Here is a 13,354-nt window from a genome sequence, read left to right as displayed (position 1 = left end):
AATTGTGTGGTGTTTGATGAAAATTGGCTTAAAATGGAGAAAACCTTTAAATGGCGACTTTCTTTATTGTTTGAAGAAGACACATACTATTATCATTATCTGTTCCGTATCAGTTGCTGATTCCAAAACAATATATTGTTTATGGTGCTTGTCGTTGAAAAGTTGCTTTTGCAAGCGAATGCGGGCCGCTAAATTTTGAACAAGAAAGTCAGCGCTTTTAGTCTCGGTCGTGGATGATCTAATTTTTCCATGCAAAGCAGTGCGTTTAGTATCATTCTGTGAGTTTGACAGCTTGACTAAATGTATCAATTATGCTTTACGCGACTTGTTTAAATGTCATACACAGAACAGATTGTCTGCATTACTGCTGCTTATATCGATCAAAGCAACGGTTTCGTTATTTGGCAAGTTTTGTGTTATAAGGCAGCAACCACGAAAACCGTTAAATATACACGTAAATCAAAAGTTGACAGGGACAAATCAAGGGGAACTTTAACGACTCTCGGCGTATTTTTTCGAGACAAATGTCTCTGCAGCTGATAGTTGGTAGACTTTATTGGATGTCGTTATTCAAATGCAAACCGTCAGAGACAGAGAGCTTAGAAAGGAGGTACGTTGTATTGTTTTCCTGCTTTGCCTGGCTCAGGTCGGGAAATTCAGGACCGAAATGACCCAAGGTGCAACTCATTCCTTTTGATGAGTTTCAAGTCTCTTAAAAGTTTTCGCAGCTGTTGGTAGACTTTATTGGATGTCGTTATTCAAATGCAATCCGTCAGAGACAGAGAGCTTAGAAAGGAATTACGTAATTGGTAGACTTTATTGGATGTCGTTACTCAAATTCAAACCGTCAGAGACAGAAAGCTTAGAAAGGAATTACGTAATTGGTAGACTTTATTGGATGTCGTTATTCAAATGCAAACTGTCAAAGACAGAGAGCTTAGAAAGGAATTACGTTGTATTGTTTTCCTGCTTTGCCTGGCTCAGGTCGGGAAATTCAGGACCGAAATGACCCAAGGTGCAACTCAGTCATTCCTTTTGATGAGTTTCAAGTTTCTTAAAAGTTTTCGCAGCTGTTGGTAGACTTTATTGGATGTCATTATTCAAATGCAATCCGTCAGAGACAGAGAGCTTAGAAAGGAATTACGTAATTGGTAGACTTTATTGGATGTCGTTACTCAAATTCAAACCGTCAGAGACAGAAAGCTTAGAAAGGAATTACGTAATTGGTAGACTTTATTGGATGTCGTTATTCAAATTCAAACCGCCACAGACAGAAAGCTTAGAAAGGAATTACGAAATTGATAGACGCCATAGGATGTGCGCGCCTGCGTGTGCGAGGCTGGTATTACAAATTGTTCATACGAAATGACAAACACAGGTTACAAGCGATAACGCGCAAAAATACTGGTTTATTACTCTACATCTGATTACTAGATATCAGTAATGCATATTATGATACAGTATTGTATATTGCGGTAAAAAACTAAACAGAAAGAAAAAGAGAAAAGAAAACAAATTATTAGACATGGCAAAGGTATCAAAAATGCATAAACAAAACACAAGAAACAAAAACGGGGAAAATAAACAATCACAAAATAGGCGACGACAAACAGACAAGAAAGTTACAATACCAAACACTCGTTGGTTAATCCTTTAACAGTAAGAAAGGATTACGTTCCTTACGTTAAACAATACAATAAACACTAAGAATACTCAAGAAACTTAGCATAAATACGTTTAAATCCAAAATGGCTACTTTAAGGAAAATACAAAACGTTGACTCATCAGGCCAGGAATACAATAGCAAAATGTCATACTAAAAAGTCTCTAAACGACAACGTTCCTGCGTTAATCAAAGTCACAAACAAGATATTTCCTTATCCAATTTCCCCCAATAGCGTTATTAAAAATAAGCTCGTTTACAAACGATCACCACAGACCGCAAGCTCCTTTGCATAAATTCCTTTAACGTAAGGCTAGGATAAGTCAGAGAAAACGTTTCACTTCGAACTTCTTTACTTTACTTTATTTGGTGTTTAACGTCGTTTTCAACCGTTCAAGGTTATATCGCGACGGAGGGAAGGGGGGAGATGGGATAGAGCCACTTGTCAATTGTTTCTTGTTCACAAAAGCACTAATCAAAAATTTGCTCCAGGGGCTTGCAACGTAGTACAATATATTACCTTACTGGGAGAATGCAAGTTTCCAGTACAAAGGACTTAACATTTCTTACATACTGCTTGACTAAAATCTTTACAAACATTGATTATATTCTATACAAGAAACACTTAACAAGGGTAAAAGGAGAAACAGAATCCGTTAGTCGCCTCTTACGACATGCTGGGGAGCATCGGGTAAATTCTTTCTCGTCCCAACCAATATTGGACTCCCCCTAACCCGCGGGGGGCACTTCGAACTTCGTTAAAGGCACAGTAAGCCTCCCGAAAACCATCACAGATACTGTCAGGCTTTTACACACAGTACAAACACCCTTCCATTTGAACGCTCACCAAACGGGAACATCCTAGGTGCCCTACGTAAAGAGCGAGCAATTTTCAAAGAATTTATTTTTGCGTGGTTTATCTTACGTGAACCCGTGTGATCCAGTTTCCCTTTTTCACTACGCAGTCGTCAGTTTGTAATTTGAATGCGGCTCACTGTGAGCTTATCTGCAATCGCACGTTATTATGTACCTCTGACTTTTCACGAAACAAACGAATGTGGTTCATAAGAACTCGAGCGATGGCTTTCGACTGCCTATAACCCGTCGTCTGCTACGAAAACCACGACCTTGCGTGACCCTGCTTCCGGGCTTTTCTTTTTTCAAACTTTCAAAACTTCGAATTGTGCTGATCTTGTCTTGATGAAAAAATATGTTTTTTTGTGATTGAAGAATGTTTGTGTAACAAGCTGTCAATTTATTATTTAGATTTTAAAAGTTAGGTCTAGCGCCAAAACGCACAATCATCGCTCCACGGCTATCGCCAGTTGAAGGGAAGTAAATCATGTTTGACCTGAGTTCACGATGGGTCCGATTGAAATGGTCTCAATCCAAACAATTAATTCTTTGAAAATTGCTCGCTCTTTACGTAGGGCACTTAGGATGTTCCCGTTCAGTGAGTGTTCAAATGGAAGGGTGTTTGTACTGTGTGTAAAAGCCTGACAGTATCTGGGATGGTTTACCAACAACATTCCATAAAACAGCGTTGGGTGAGACTATTATTTACAACCAATCAGTAACTGATCACGTACTTCGTGCATGCTCAAAACTTGGAACGGTCTATTTTTACAAAAAGAAGAATAAGGACCTAGCTGACATTAAAAACTGAAAACACGTGAATCACACGTATTCTAAAGCTTACGACGCAGGACACGGAAAAGAGCACGTGAGTCTCACGCGTAAAGATAGTTAAATAACGCTCCACAAAAACAGGTCACAACAAGGTGCCATGATAAAAACACGGTTTACTTGCTTTACACCGTAAACGGGCTGAAGCAAAAAGTATTCACACAAAAAATAGGTGAATGCATGCCACATCGGCATGCACATTGGATGTCATTATTCTTCTTCTTCTTCTGCGTTCATGGGCTGAAACTCCCACGTTCACTCGTGGTTTTTGGACGAGTGGATTTGTACGTGTATGACTGTTTTTACCCCGCCATTAAAGCAGCCATACGCCGCTTTCGGAGGAAGCATGCTGGGTATTTTCGTGTTTCTATAACCCAACAAACTCTGACATGGATTACAGGATCTTTACCGTGCGCACTTGGTCTTGTGCGTGTACACACGAATGCACTGGCAGGTCTGCACATAAGTTGACGGAAAAATCTCCACCTCCCACCAGGCGGCAGCGGCCGGGATTCGAACCCACGACCTCCCGCTTGGGAGGCCGGCGTCTTACCACTAGGCCACTGCGCACGTCGGACTCGTGTCATTATTCAATTGTAATCCGTCAGAGACAAAGAGCTTAGAAAGTAAAAACGTAATTGGTAGACTTTATTGGATGTCGTTATTCAAATGCAAACCACCAGAGACAGAGAGCTTAGAAAGGAAAATTTACGTAATTGGTAGACTGTATTGGATGTCATTATTCAAATGCAGACCGTCAGTGAGAGCGTATTTCTGTGAGTTTGTCAGTGCGCGCGCGCGCGCGTGTGTGTGTGTGTGTGTGTGTATGTGTGTACCTAATGTTATTGTTACTATCATTGTTAGTACAATGTAATGTTATTACTTTCACCATCACGCCTTCACGCAACGGTCACCGTCACACACACACACACACACACACACACACACACACACACACACACACACACACTGACACACACACACTACAGGGGCGGATCCAGGGGGGGGGGGGGGGTCCGGGTTTTCCGGACCCCCACCCCCCCTAGCCTAAAAAAAAAATGAAAATAAAGAAAAACTGATACTCAGATTGCACCTGATTCAGTGCTCCATTTTCTTTAATTATCATCAAAAGTTTCCCTAAAAGAAGTTTGGAAACCCCCCCTTGAAAAGGATGTGATCCGCCCCTGCACTATCTAGTTTTCCGTCTGTCTTTCATTTTGATCCCGGCCTGCTTTTACCCGCACGGACACTTTTTACAAGGCGTAGCAAAATTCCTCCAGCACCGACAAGCAACTCCCACGCGGCAAAACGACACGGCGGCAACACACAGCACAGCGCGCCGCTGTGTGCGCGAGCGAGTCTGACCTAGATAGTTCCTCCCCTACGGAGAAATAGCCACGCTGAGCTGTGTATGTGTAAACCTCTCCCAAGCTGGCAAGGCTTTTGTACTAGTTACTCTTCACATCAACTTCTACAGAGTGAGACAGAGAAAAGCGATGGTGTTCATTTGGTTTCGTCTGTTGTGCTGTGTTATTTCCACGTGAATGTTAAGTTTAGGGATCGTGCTTTTGCCTGAGGTTTTGTGCCCTTTTTGTCGAAACACTCAGTGAGTGACTCAGTGTCTTTTTGTGTTGAGGTTTTGCGATGCCTGTGCGATTTGTGTAGAACTGTTGGTGATTTACGGTGTGGGCACGCATGTGTATGTACCCTGGGTGTGCATGTAGTTACAACCGCAGGGAGAAATAGCCACGCTGAGGTGTGCATGTAACTATACCCTGGGTATAGTTACAACCCCAGGGAGAAATAGCCACGCTGAGGTGTGCATGTAACTATACCCTGGGTATAGTTACAACCCCAGGGAGAAATAGCCACGCTGAGGTGTGCATGGACAATCCTCCCCCACCGGCACCGAGACACACATTGCCATTGACTGAGTGACACCGAGGAAACCGGTGTCGTGCAATTGTGGTTGTCTTGCTGTGCTCTGTTCGTCCGGATTTTTCAGTTTAGGATTTTGCATTTTTCAGTCGTTGTTGCATAGTACGTGTATGGCTCTACCATGGCTCAGTTTACTTGAAACTGTTGAAAATGCAGATCCGGTCGAAAAAGAAGCCATGATTCGTTACTTGCATCCACTCTGCGGTAACCCTACACTATTTTACTTTTGTGTGTGTGTGTTGATGTGTCACAGTCGTTTCACCTAGGCTAGATTACAAATATTTCTTGTACAGGATATTCCCCTAAGTAGAGTCAGTATATGCTCTCTTTCGATTCGCCACACTCGTGACTAACAAGAAAGTTCAAACCGTGGGCTCCTGTACCCTTCGCTCTTCTACAGACCCGGTTTTCAACATAGCAGTGTACGTGTTACAGCCCCGAAGGAGAAGCGAGGTGCCTAGTGTACGGCGTGAGACACAAACAACAAAACAAAACGAAGAATGAACAATATATAAAACGAGATTGAAGGAAAATTTAACAATTAGACTTGATTTATAATTACAGAGAGAAAGAAAGTTACCTAGACCTAAGCTTAGAAAAAAAGCATACTAAAAGAGTCTACACAAGGAAAGCAAAGAATACAAAATAAGAAAATAGAGGAGTTAGTTTTACCCAAGTATTCTACCACGTTCCCTACCCGGCGCACATCCGTACCGTTCGCTCTCTTTGCACTTGTGACACAGTGATCACATCAATGGAGTTATCCTCATACAACGAACACGTGGCCTTCCTCGAGTCCACAGAGCAGAGCAGAGAGTGGCCGGAGTACATCCGCTTCCTGGAAGACCCCACAGTTAGGAAGGGGGAGAAAAGGAAGTACCGTGGCAGCGCAGACCGCTTCTTCCTCGAAGGGGGAGAACTCTTCAAGAAGTCGCGCAAGAAGCGGCGGAAGCTGGTGGATGACGATGGTACAATGGAAGAGCTTCCGCCGCAGAAAGTAGTGCGCGCGGACGAAATGCACGCACTTCTTCAGTCCGAGCATGACGCGTTCGTTGCCAGGAATGCTGGGAGACACCCTGGCCAAAACAAAATGTGAGTACATCTAATCTATCTGATAAACAAAGGGGAGTAAGCCCTCGAAATGCAAACGACATGTGAAATAGAGTAAGTGAGAGTTATTCGGAACCAGTCTCCTGGCACCTGAGACGAGAGAATAACAAGCATTGGAACGAACACGTGACTTTCATCCTCTATGAAGGATGGTCGCCGCAAGCTCACATGTTCCTCATTCTCAGTGGCGCACTAACTAACACTTACCTACACATTCATACTGTACAAGAACCAGCGTTTATTCCTGACCGGACATAATTCCTTAACAAGACTGGTTGTTTTTTTGTTTTTTTTAACATATTAAACAATCACACATTTACACGCATTACAGTAATAACAGCTTTATAGTGTGGTATGAAGTGTAATTATGTGGGATTTGAATGCCAAAATTGATTCAATTGGTTTAACTGGTTCATTTGGAGTAAAGCTATTGGGAAATGATGGGGTTCAAATTTTCCCACCCCTCAACCCCCCTCCGGGGGGCCCCCCATTTCGCCCCCCCCCCCCCCCCCAGGACCGACTGAATTCCTAACTCCTATAATAATGGATAGATTTCTATGATCCTAAGGTCGTTTTGGGGTATTAAGCTGATGCTGAGTCCATTTATCATGTTTTTGAGGCGATCGGAAGTGCCTATTCCGGTTATGGCAATGGCAAATTTAGGGTTGGCATCGTCATTTTTCTGAGAAATTCACCTATGCGTGGATACCGGCACGGTGGCCTAGTGGTAAGGCGTCCGCCCCGTGATCGGGAGGTCGTGGGTTCGAAACCCGGCCGGGTCATACCTAAGACTTTAAAATTGGCAATCTAGTGGCTGCTCCGCCTGGCGTCTGGCATTATGGGGTTAGTGCTAGGACTGGTTGGTCCGGTGTCAGAATAATGTGACTGGGTGAGACATGAAGCCTGTGCTGCGACTTCTGTCTTGTGTGTGGCGCATGTTATATGTCAAAGCAGCACCGCCCTGATATGGCCCTTCGTGGTCGGCTGGGCGTTAAGCAAACAAACAAACAAACAAACCTATGCATGTAATACCTCTTTTTCATGTTTTTCAGGCACAATAAAACGATTGGTGCACTCTATTTTGCATTAACAAGAAGAGCAAACGCTCGATCGAGTCACTTTCGCAGTTCTGAATATTATGACCTTGAAAAAGGTCAAAGGTCACCAAAGCAGACGTCAAAGTGTAGAGGTCACTGGGAGTCACGTTCACATAAAATTTGAGCCCGGTCACTTTTATAGTTTCCGAGAAAAGCCCAACGTTAAGTTGTGTGTTGCCGAACAGAAAAGGCTAGTTATCTCCCTTGTTTTTCTGATAACGTTCGTAAAAGGCTACAGATGTAAATACTTTGATGTAAAGAATAATCCTACAAAGTTTCAATCACATCCGATGAACTTTGTCAAAGATATAAAATGTCTAATTTTTCCTTTGACGCTGACCTGTGACCTTGAAAAAGGTCAAAGGTCAACGAAACCATCGTTAAAGTGTAGAGGTCATTGGAGGTCACGACTAAACAAAATATGAGCCCGATCGCTTTGATAGTTTCGGCCGGCCGGCCGGCCGGACGGCCGGACAGACTAACACTGACCGATTACATAGTCACTTTTTCTCAAGTGACTCAAAAATAGTCTGGTAAAAGGTAGGTATGCCAAGAGTACCCAACTGTGATGAATATTGGTGTACATGTAATTGATCGAATTTAGCCCATACACTATTTTTTTCTGTAGTGTGTATAATATTATAAGTTTCATTGCATCTTAATAAGATTGACATTTCAAAATGCACAATCATTTATTACCATCACAATTCTCAACAAAACTGTATATCAATGCTTATGCATGTATTGACAAAAAAACTTCAAGTTTACAAGATGTATATATTATGCATAGCTCCAAAAAGCTTGTTTGTTCTAAAATTTGCAAGTCAGGAGAGGCCACCTAAACCCTCCCTAAAATGGACCCCGGCCTTCCAAAATGTTCAGTCCTGGCAACATTTTGGGCTCCCACACCAATTTATGTAACCGTTCGTACCTTTTGTTTACAAGTAAAACACACAGTTGTACATACACACACACACACACACACACACACACACACACACACACACACACACACACACACACACACACACACACACACACACACACACACACACACACACACACACACACACACACACACACACACACACACACTTAATAATACGGCAAGCCTGCAGTGTTTCCAGTGGATTCAAACAGGTTGGGCTTGGAGTTGAGAACCGGTGGATGGTTGGGGTGATATTTTTCACTATCACAACGGCCAGGGAACATGTATTTTGTGACAAGCTGGCATTCCCGAATCACTGGGTCATCAGCACACAGCAGATGGAGGATGGCCTGAAATAATTGTAATATTTTGTATATCTGTGCACAGGCAGGAGCAGATCGGCAGGCGGTTCTACTGGAAGAATTTCTCCCGGGACGTGGAGGAGTGGATGAAGACATGCCCGGGCTGCCTGAGAGAGAAGCCCGCCCCTCGGGACTCCAGACCTCCAATGCAGACCCACGCTTTCCAGAACTGGGACATGGACGTCCTCGGACCCTTCAGCACGCCTTCAGTGGACGGACACCGCTACGTCATCGTCTTGACTGAGCCTTGTACAAAGTGGGCCGAAGCTTTCCCAGCCCAGGACGTTGCGGCGGAGTCCGTATTCCAGGCCTTGAAGTCCGTCATCGGGAGGTTCGGGGTTCCCAACACAATCGGCGTGGACCTTGACCAGGGTTCCGTGGACGATCTCAACGACAAGTTCAGCTCCATCATGGGGGCTGTGCCTCCCATAGCCTTTATATGTAAGACCGGGCAACCGGACAAGAGTTCAGACGATCGTTTCAATGCATACCTGTGCTGGATGATTTCGGAGTTCGTCAGTGACGGACTGAACACCACCTGGGAGAGTAACCTGCAGCTGAAGCTCCTGGAATACCGCACTGCTGTCCAGACTGGAGATGGGGGACTGCGGCCCTCGCCCTTTGAGCTGCTGTATGGGTTGAAGCCTCGTACCTCTGTGCGTGACAGTAGTGATGTGTAACGGGACAAAAGGGTTGGAATACACAGGTGCTTTTGTTTTTGGACTTGCTGTAACGACGTGAAGATTCGAACTTCGTGCCTATGTGTGCGTGTGTGTGTGGGTGCGTGTGTGTGTGCGTGTGTGTGTGTGCGCGCGTGTGTGTGTGTATGCGCGCGCGCGCGTGTGTGTGTGTGTGTGTGTGTATGCGCGCGCGTGCGATTATGTGTATGTGTGTGTGCAACACCGATTTCTCAGAATGTAACCATGCATGAGTGTACGTGTCCGTCTGTATGCACGTAAAACCACACGTATGCCATTTGTAATCTGAGCCTGAAGCTCCCGCACCGTAGCCCAATCCGCAGATGTGATCAGCGGCCTTCGCCCGTTTAGCTGCTCTGTGACATGAGCTTCCGTGCTGGATACTAGTGATGCGTGAAATGGGCAATTGTGCATGTTTTAGCCTTCGCCGGTCGTTGTGGGTCCGTGTGGACCCAGAAGGGTGTATAATTGCAAATATCTCTTAAACCAGTTGGAATTGTTTAATGAGCTTTTAAGAATGCCTCGGACACCTAAAAAGCTCTTATGTCCTAAAAGATCATTACATTTCAGCGAGAAATAATAAAAAAAACAAAGGTCAAATTTAGACTACACACGGAAGACATCGTGGTGCCGTGCGGACCCATGTTTCTCAAACTGAAGGAACTTACATAAAAACTAGGGAGAGTAGTCACAAACCTTCAGGTATTGGCTTTAAACATATTTTTTTACGATCTGTTTAATTTTGAAGTTAATAAGCAAGTCGCGTGGAGCGAAATTAATACATAACAATGTGGGTCCACACGGCCCCACGACGTCTACAGAAGAGTATTCACGTTTTTCCTGTTTTGAGAAGCTTTAGTCCGCACGGTAATAATTAAATTAATAATTTAATTTAATTACTTCTCGCGGAAATTTAACCACGGCGTCTACGGAAGGGGATGCACGTTTTTGCTTCTTTGTAAAGCATGGGTCTACGGAAGGGTATGCATATTTTTCCTTCTTTGAGAAGTATTGGTCCACACGGCCCCACGATGTCTTCCGTGTGTAGTCGATAACCCGGTTGGGCGAAGGTTAATGTGTAAAATTAATAATTGTACATGTTTAAGTGTGCAAAATGAACAAATATACATGTTTTGATGTGTGAAATGGACAAATATGCTCGTTTTACTATGTGGAATGGACAAATATGCTCGTTTTACTGTGTGGAATGGACAAATATGCTCGTTTTACTGTGTGGAATGGACAAATATGCTCGTTTTACTGTGTGGAATGGACACATTGTTTTATGTGTGATATGCATATATTTTATATTTAAACTGGACAAATGTTCTGCGGATGAATAGTTGCCTTACCTGGTGTGTTGACCTTGTACTTTTCTATGTGACAGTTATGAGGTGTCAAATGGACAAGAGTCATCGGAATAAATAGGTTCCTGTGGTCGCTGAATTGCTGCACGGACTAAAGCCAATTGGTGCCTTCGTTCTAGAGTCTTATCGTGTCGACTTACGCTTCCAGTGTCTACACATTTTGAGCTGTGAAATAGACATGACTTTTCAGAATAATCAGGTTCCTTACCTCTGAAGCAAGACCTGCAGCAATGCACGTTCTTGTTTTTGTAACAATATTTAAATGGGCACAAGACAACGTTGTCAGAATAAACGTTTCTTTCTTTATTTGGTGTCTAACGTCGTTTTCAAGAATAAACGTTGATTTATCCCAATGTATGATCAGAATTATTTCATAATTATGACGTGTGTAATGCTGTGTGTGTGTGTGTGTGTGTGTGTGTGTGTGTGTGTGTGTGTGTGTGTGTGTGTGTGTGTTTTCCGCTTGTGTCCCTCTGGCCGTACGTATGCATGTATGTCTGCGGATCCAACTTTCCAAAGATAAAAGTCTGATGAAAATCGTCCACGTTCACATTACACTCGTTCTTTCAGGCCACTGTTGTGAAATATTACACACACACACACACACACACACACACACACACACACACCACACACTTAAAATAGTACAAAAGCCCCCCCCCCCCCCACACACACACACACACCCACACATACAACACCATTAGACAAATAAAACCCAAGGAAATCCCGGAAGCAAAGCGCATCACACACACACACACACACACACCACACACTTAAAATAGTACAAAAGGCCCCACACCCACACATACAACACCATTAGACAAATAAAACCCAAGGAAATCCCGGAAGCAAAGCGCATCACACACACACAAAGATAGAATGATTATACATTGCCTTTCCGGACGCCTCCAAACATATAAAGACAAAACAATCACGGGACCGCACAACTCCCAACGTGCTACTTTGCCCCTTGCGCTGGATTATTCATGGGCAATGCTGTGCTCAGGGGGAGCCCTCCTTGGGGACCTAGATAGAATCAAGAAGGGAGAGAACTGTCTAGAGCGGACAGACTGATTCATGGTCCGGTCTATGGCAAGGTGGCATGGCGGCCAAAAAGGGGAATAACTTTGCTGCCCTGATGTAAGCTAACTTGAGCTCTCGTGGGATTTCATAGCATCGGCTTATAGCAACCGTGCGATTTGATAACGTGAGCTTATGTGTGGCGCATTTTTATCGTGCATGTTGTTCAGTATGAGGATATGCATATTATTGGTAAAATGGGGTATAGCTTTTCTACCTGGATTTAAGGTAACTTGAGCTCTCGTGAGAGTTGATTACGTCGCCGTATGCATTACACGTTGCGTAAGATCGAGGGTAAGCTTAAATGGAAAATCATGTTTAAGCCAGGATGTGAGCGAACTTGAGTTCTCGTGAGATTTCATTTCGTCGGCTTTAATAGTTCTCGTGAGATTTCATAACACGGGCTAATAGATGACTCCATTTAAAGTGCATGTCGTGCTAGGATATGCAAACCATGAGTTAAATGGGGAATACGGTTTTGGCTTGGATGGAAACTAACCGCTTAGGCACTCGTAATATTTCATAAAGTTGGCTTATATGTGGCACTTTTTATCTTGCATGTTGTGCGGTATTAGAATATGCGTGTTATTGGTTATGGGGCCATAACTTTCAGTCTCGATGAAAGCTTAGCTGAGCTGTCTTGTGATTTCATTTCGTCGGCGAGCGTATGGGGCCATTTTATCGTGCATGTAGTGCATAATGAGGACATATATTTGCAGATTATTGGTGGGCGGGGAATGACATGTCAGCCTTGATGGAAGCTTAGCTTACTAGAGTTCTCGTGAGAATTGATAACGTTGGCATATATGTGTCGCCTTGAATCGTGTTTGCCGTACAGGATGAAAACTGACATGCATATCATGGGTAGATTTGTTTCTTGATTGTCGTTCTTTAATGCTGCACGTGAGAAAATTTCTGATGCAAACACAAACACACACGCGCGCACGCACGCACGCACACACATACACACACACATACACACACACACACACACACACACACACACACACACACACACACACACACACACACACACACACACACACTTGTGTATACTAGATTTCTCACTTTTATTTTTATAATAACTAGTTGACTTTTTTTACACAGAACAGGCACACGCATCCTATTTATATCGTCGTATCGGTAACGCGTTTTTGCATACAAAACAAAAGGTTTTGAATATCGCAAGCGCTTGTCTTGTCGTAGCTCACAGTAAAGCGGCATCCAGAAGAAGAACCGTATGCACGGCATGATAACCTTGTTGTGAACTGTTCCACACATGTATATATGCCATTTGCAACTGCACTGATGACCTCATCTGATAAGAGTTTGTCAGGATGACGCAGTAGTTCTCCTTGTCTTGTCAGTTGTGAAGAGGTTGTCTGCCTTGAACGCAGGCTTTACTTCCTTGTTAGGCCAAAAAAA

General features: G+C 43.6%; 1 protein-coding gene and 1 long non-coding RNA gene across 2 annotated transcripts in view; one reads left to right on the top strand and one right to left on the bottom strand.

Annotated features, from left to right (window-relative positions):
* The window catches only part of LOC138962918 (uncharacterized), a 204,326-nt gene that overhangs the window by 127,903 nt on the left and 63,069 nt on the right, over window positions 1-13,354 (bottom strand). The gene's annotated exons all lie outside the window — the stretch shown is intronic.
* On the top strand, window positions 4,835-9,561 carry LOC138962904 (uncharacterized). Its single transcript, XM_070334866.1, has 2 exons — window positions 4,835-6,379; window positions 8,810-9,561. Exons 1-2 carry the CDS (start codon window positions 6,042-6,044, stop codon window positions 9,462-9,464), a joined length of 993 nt encoding a protein of 330 aa, XP_070190967.1. The 5' UTR covers window positions 4,835-6,041; the 3' UTR covers window positions 9,465-9,561.

The sequence above is a fragment of the Littorina saxatilis genome, linkage group LG3, assembly GCF_037325665.1.
Source record: "Littorina saxatilis isolate snail1 linkage group LG3, US_GU_Lsax_2.0, whole genome shotgun sequence".
Classification (NCBI taxonomy): Eukaryota; Metazoa; Mollusca; class Gastropoda; order Littorinimorpha; family Littorinidae; genus Littorina; species Littorina saxatilis.
Note: the sequence above shows the minus strand (reverse complement) of the source record. Positions and strands in the feature narration are given on the sequence as shown.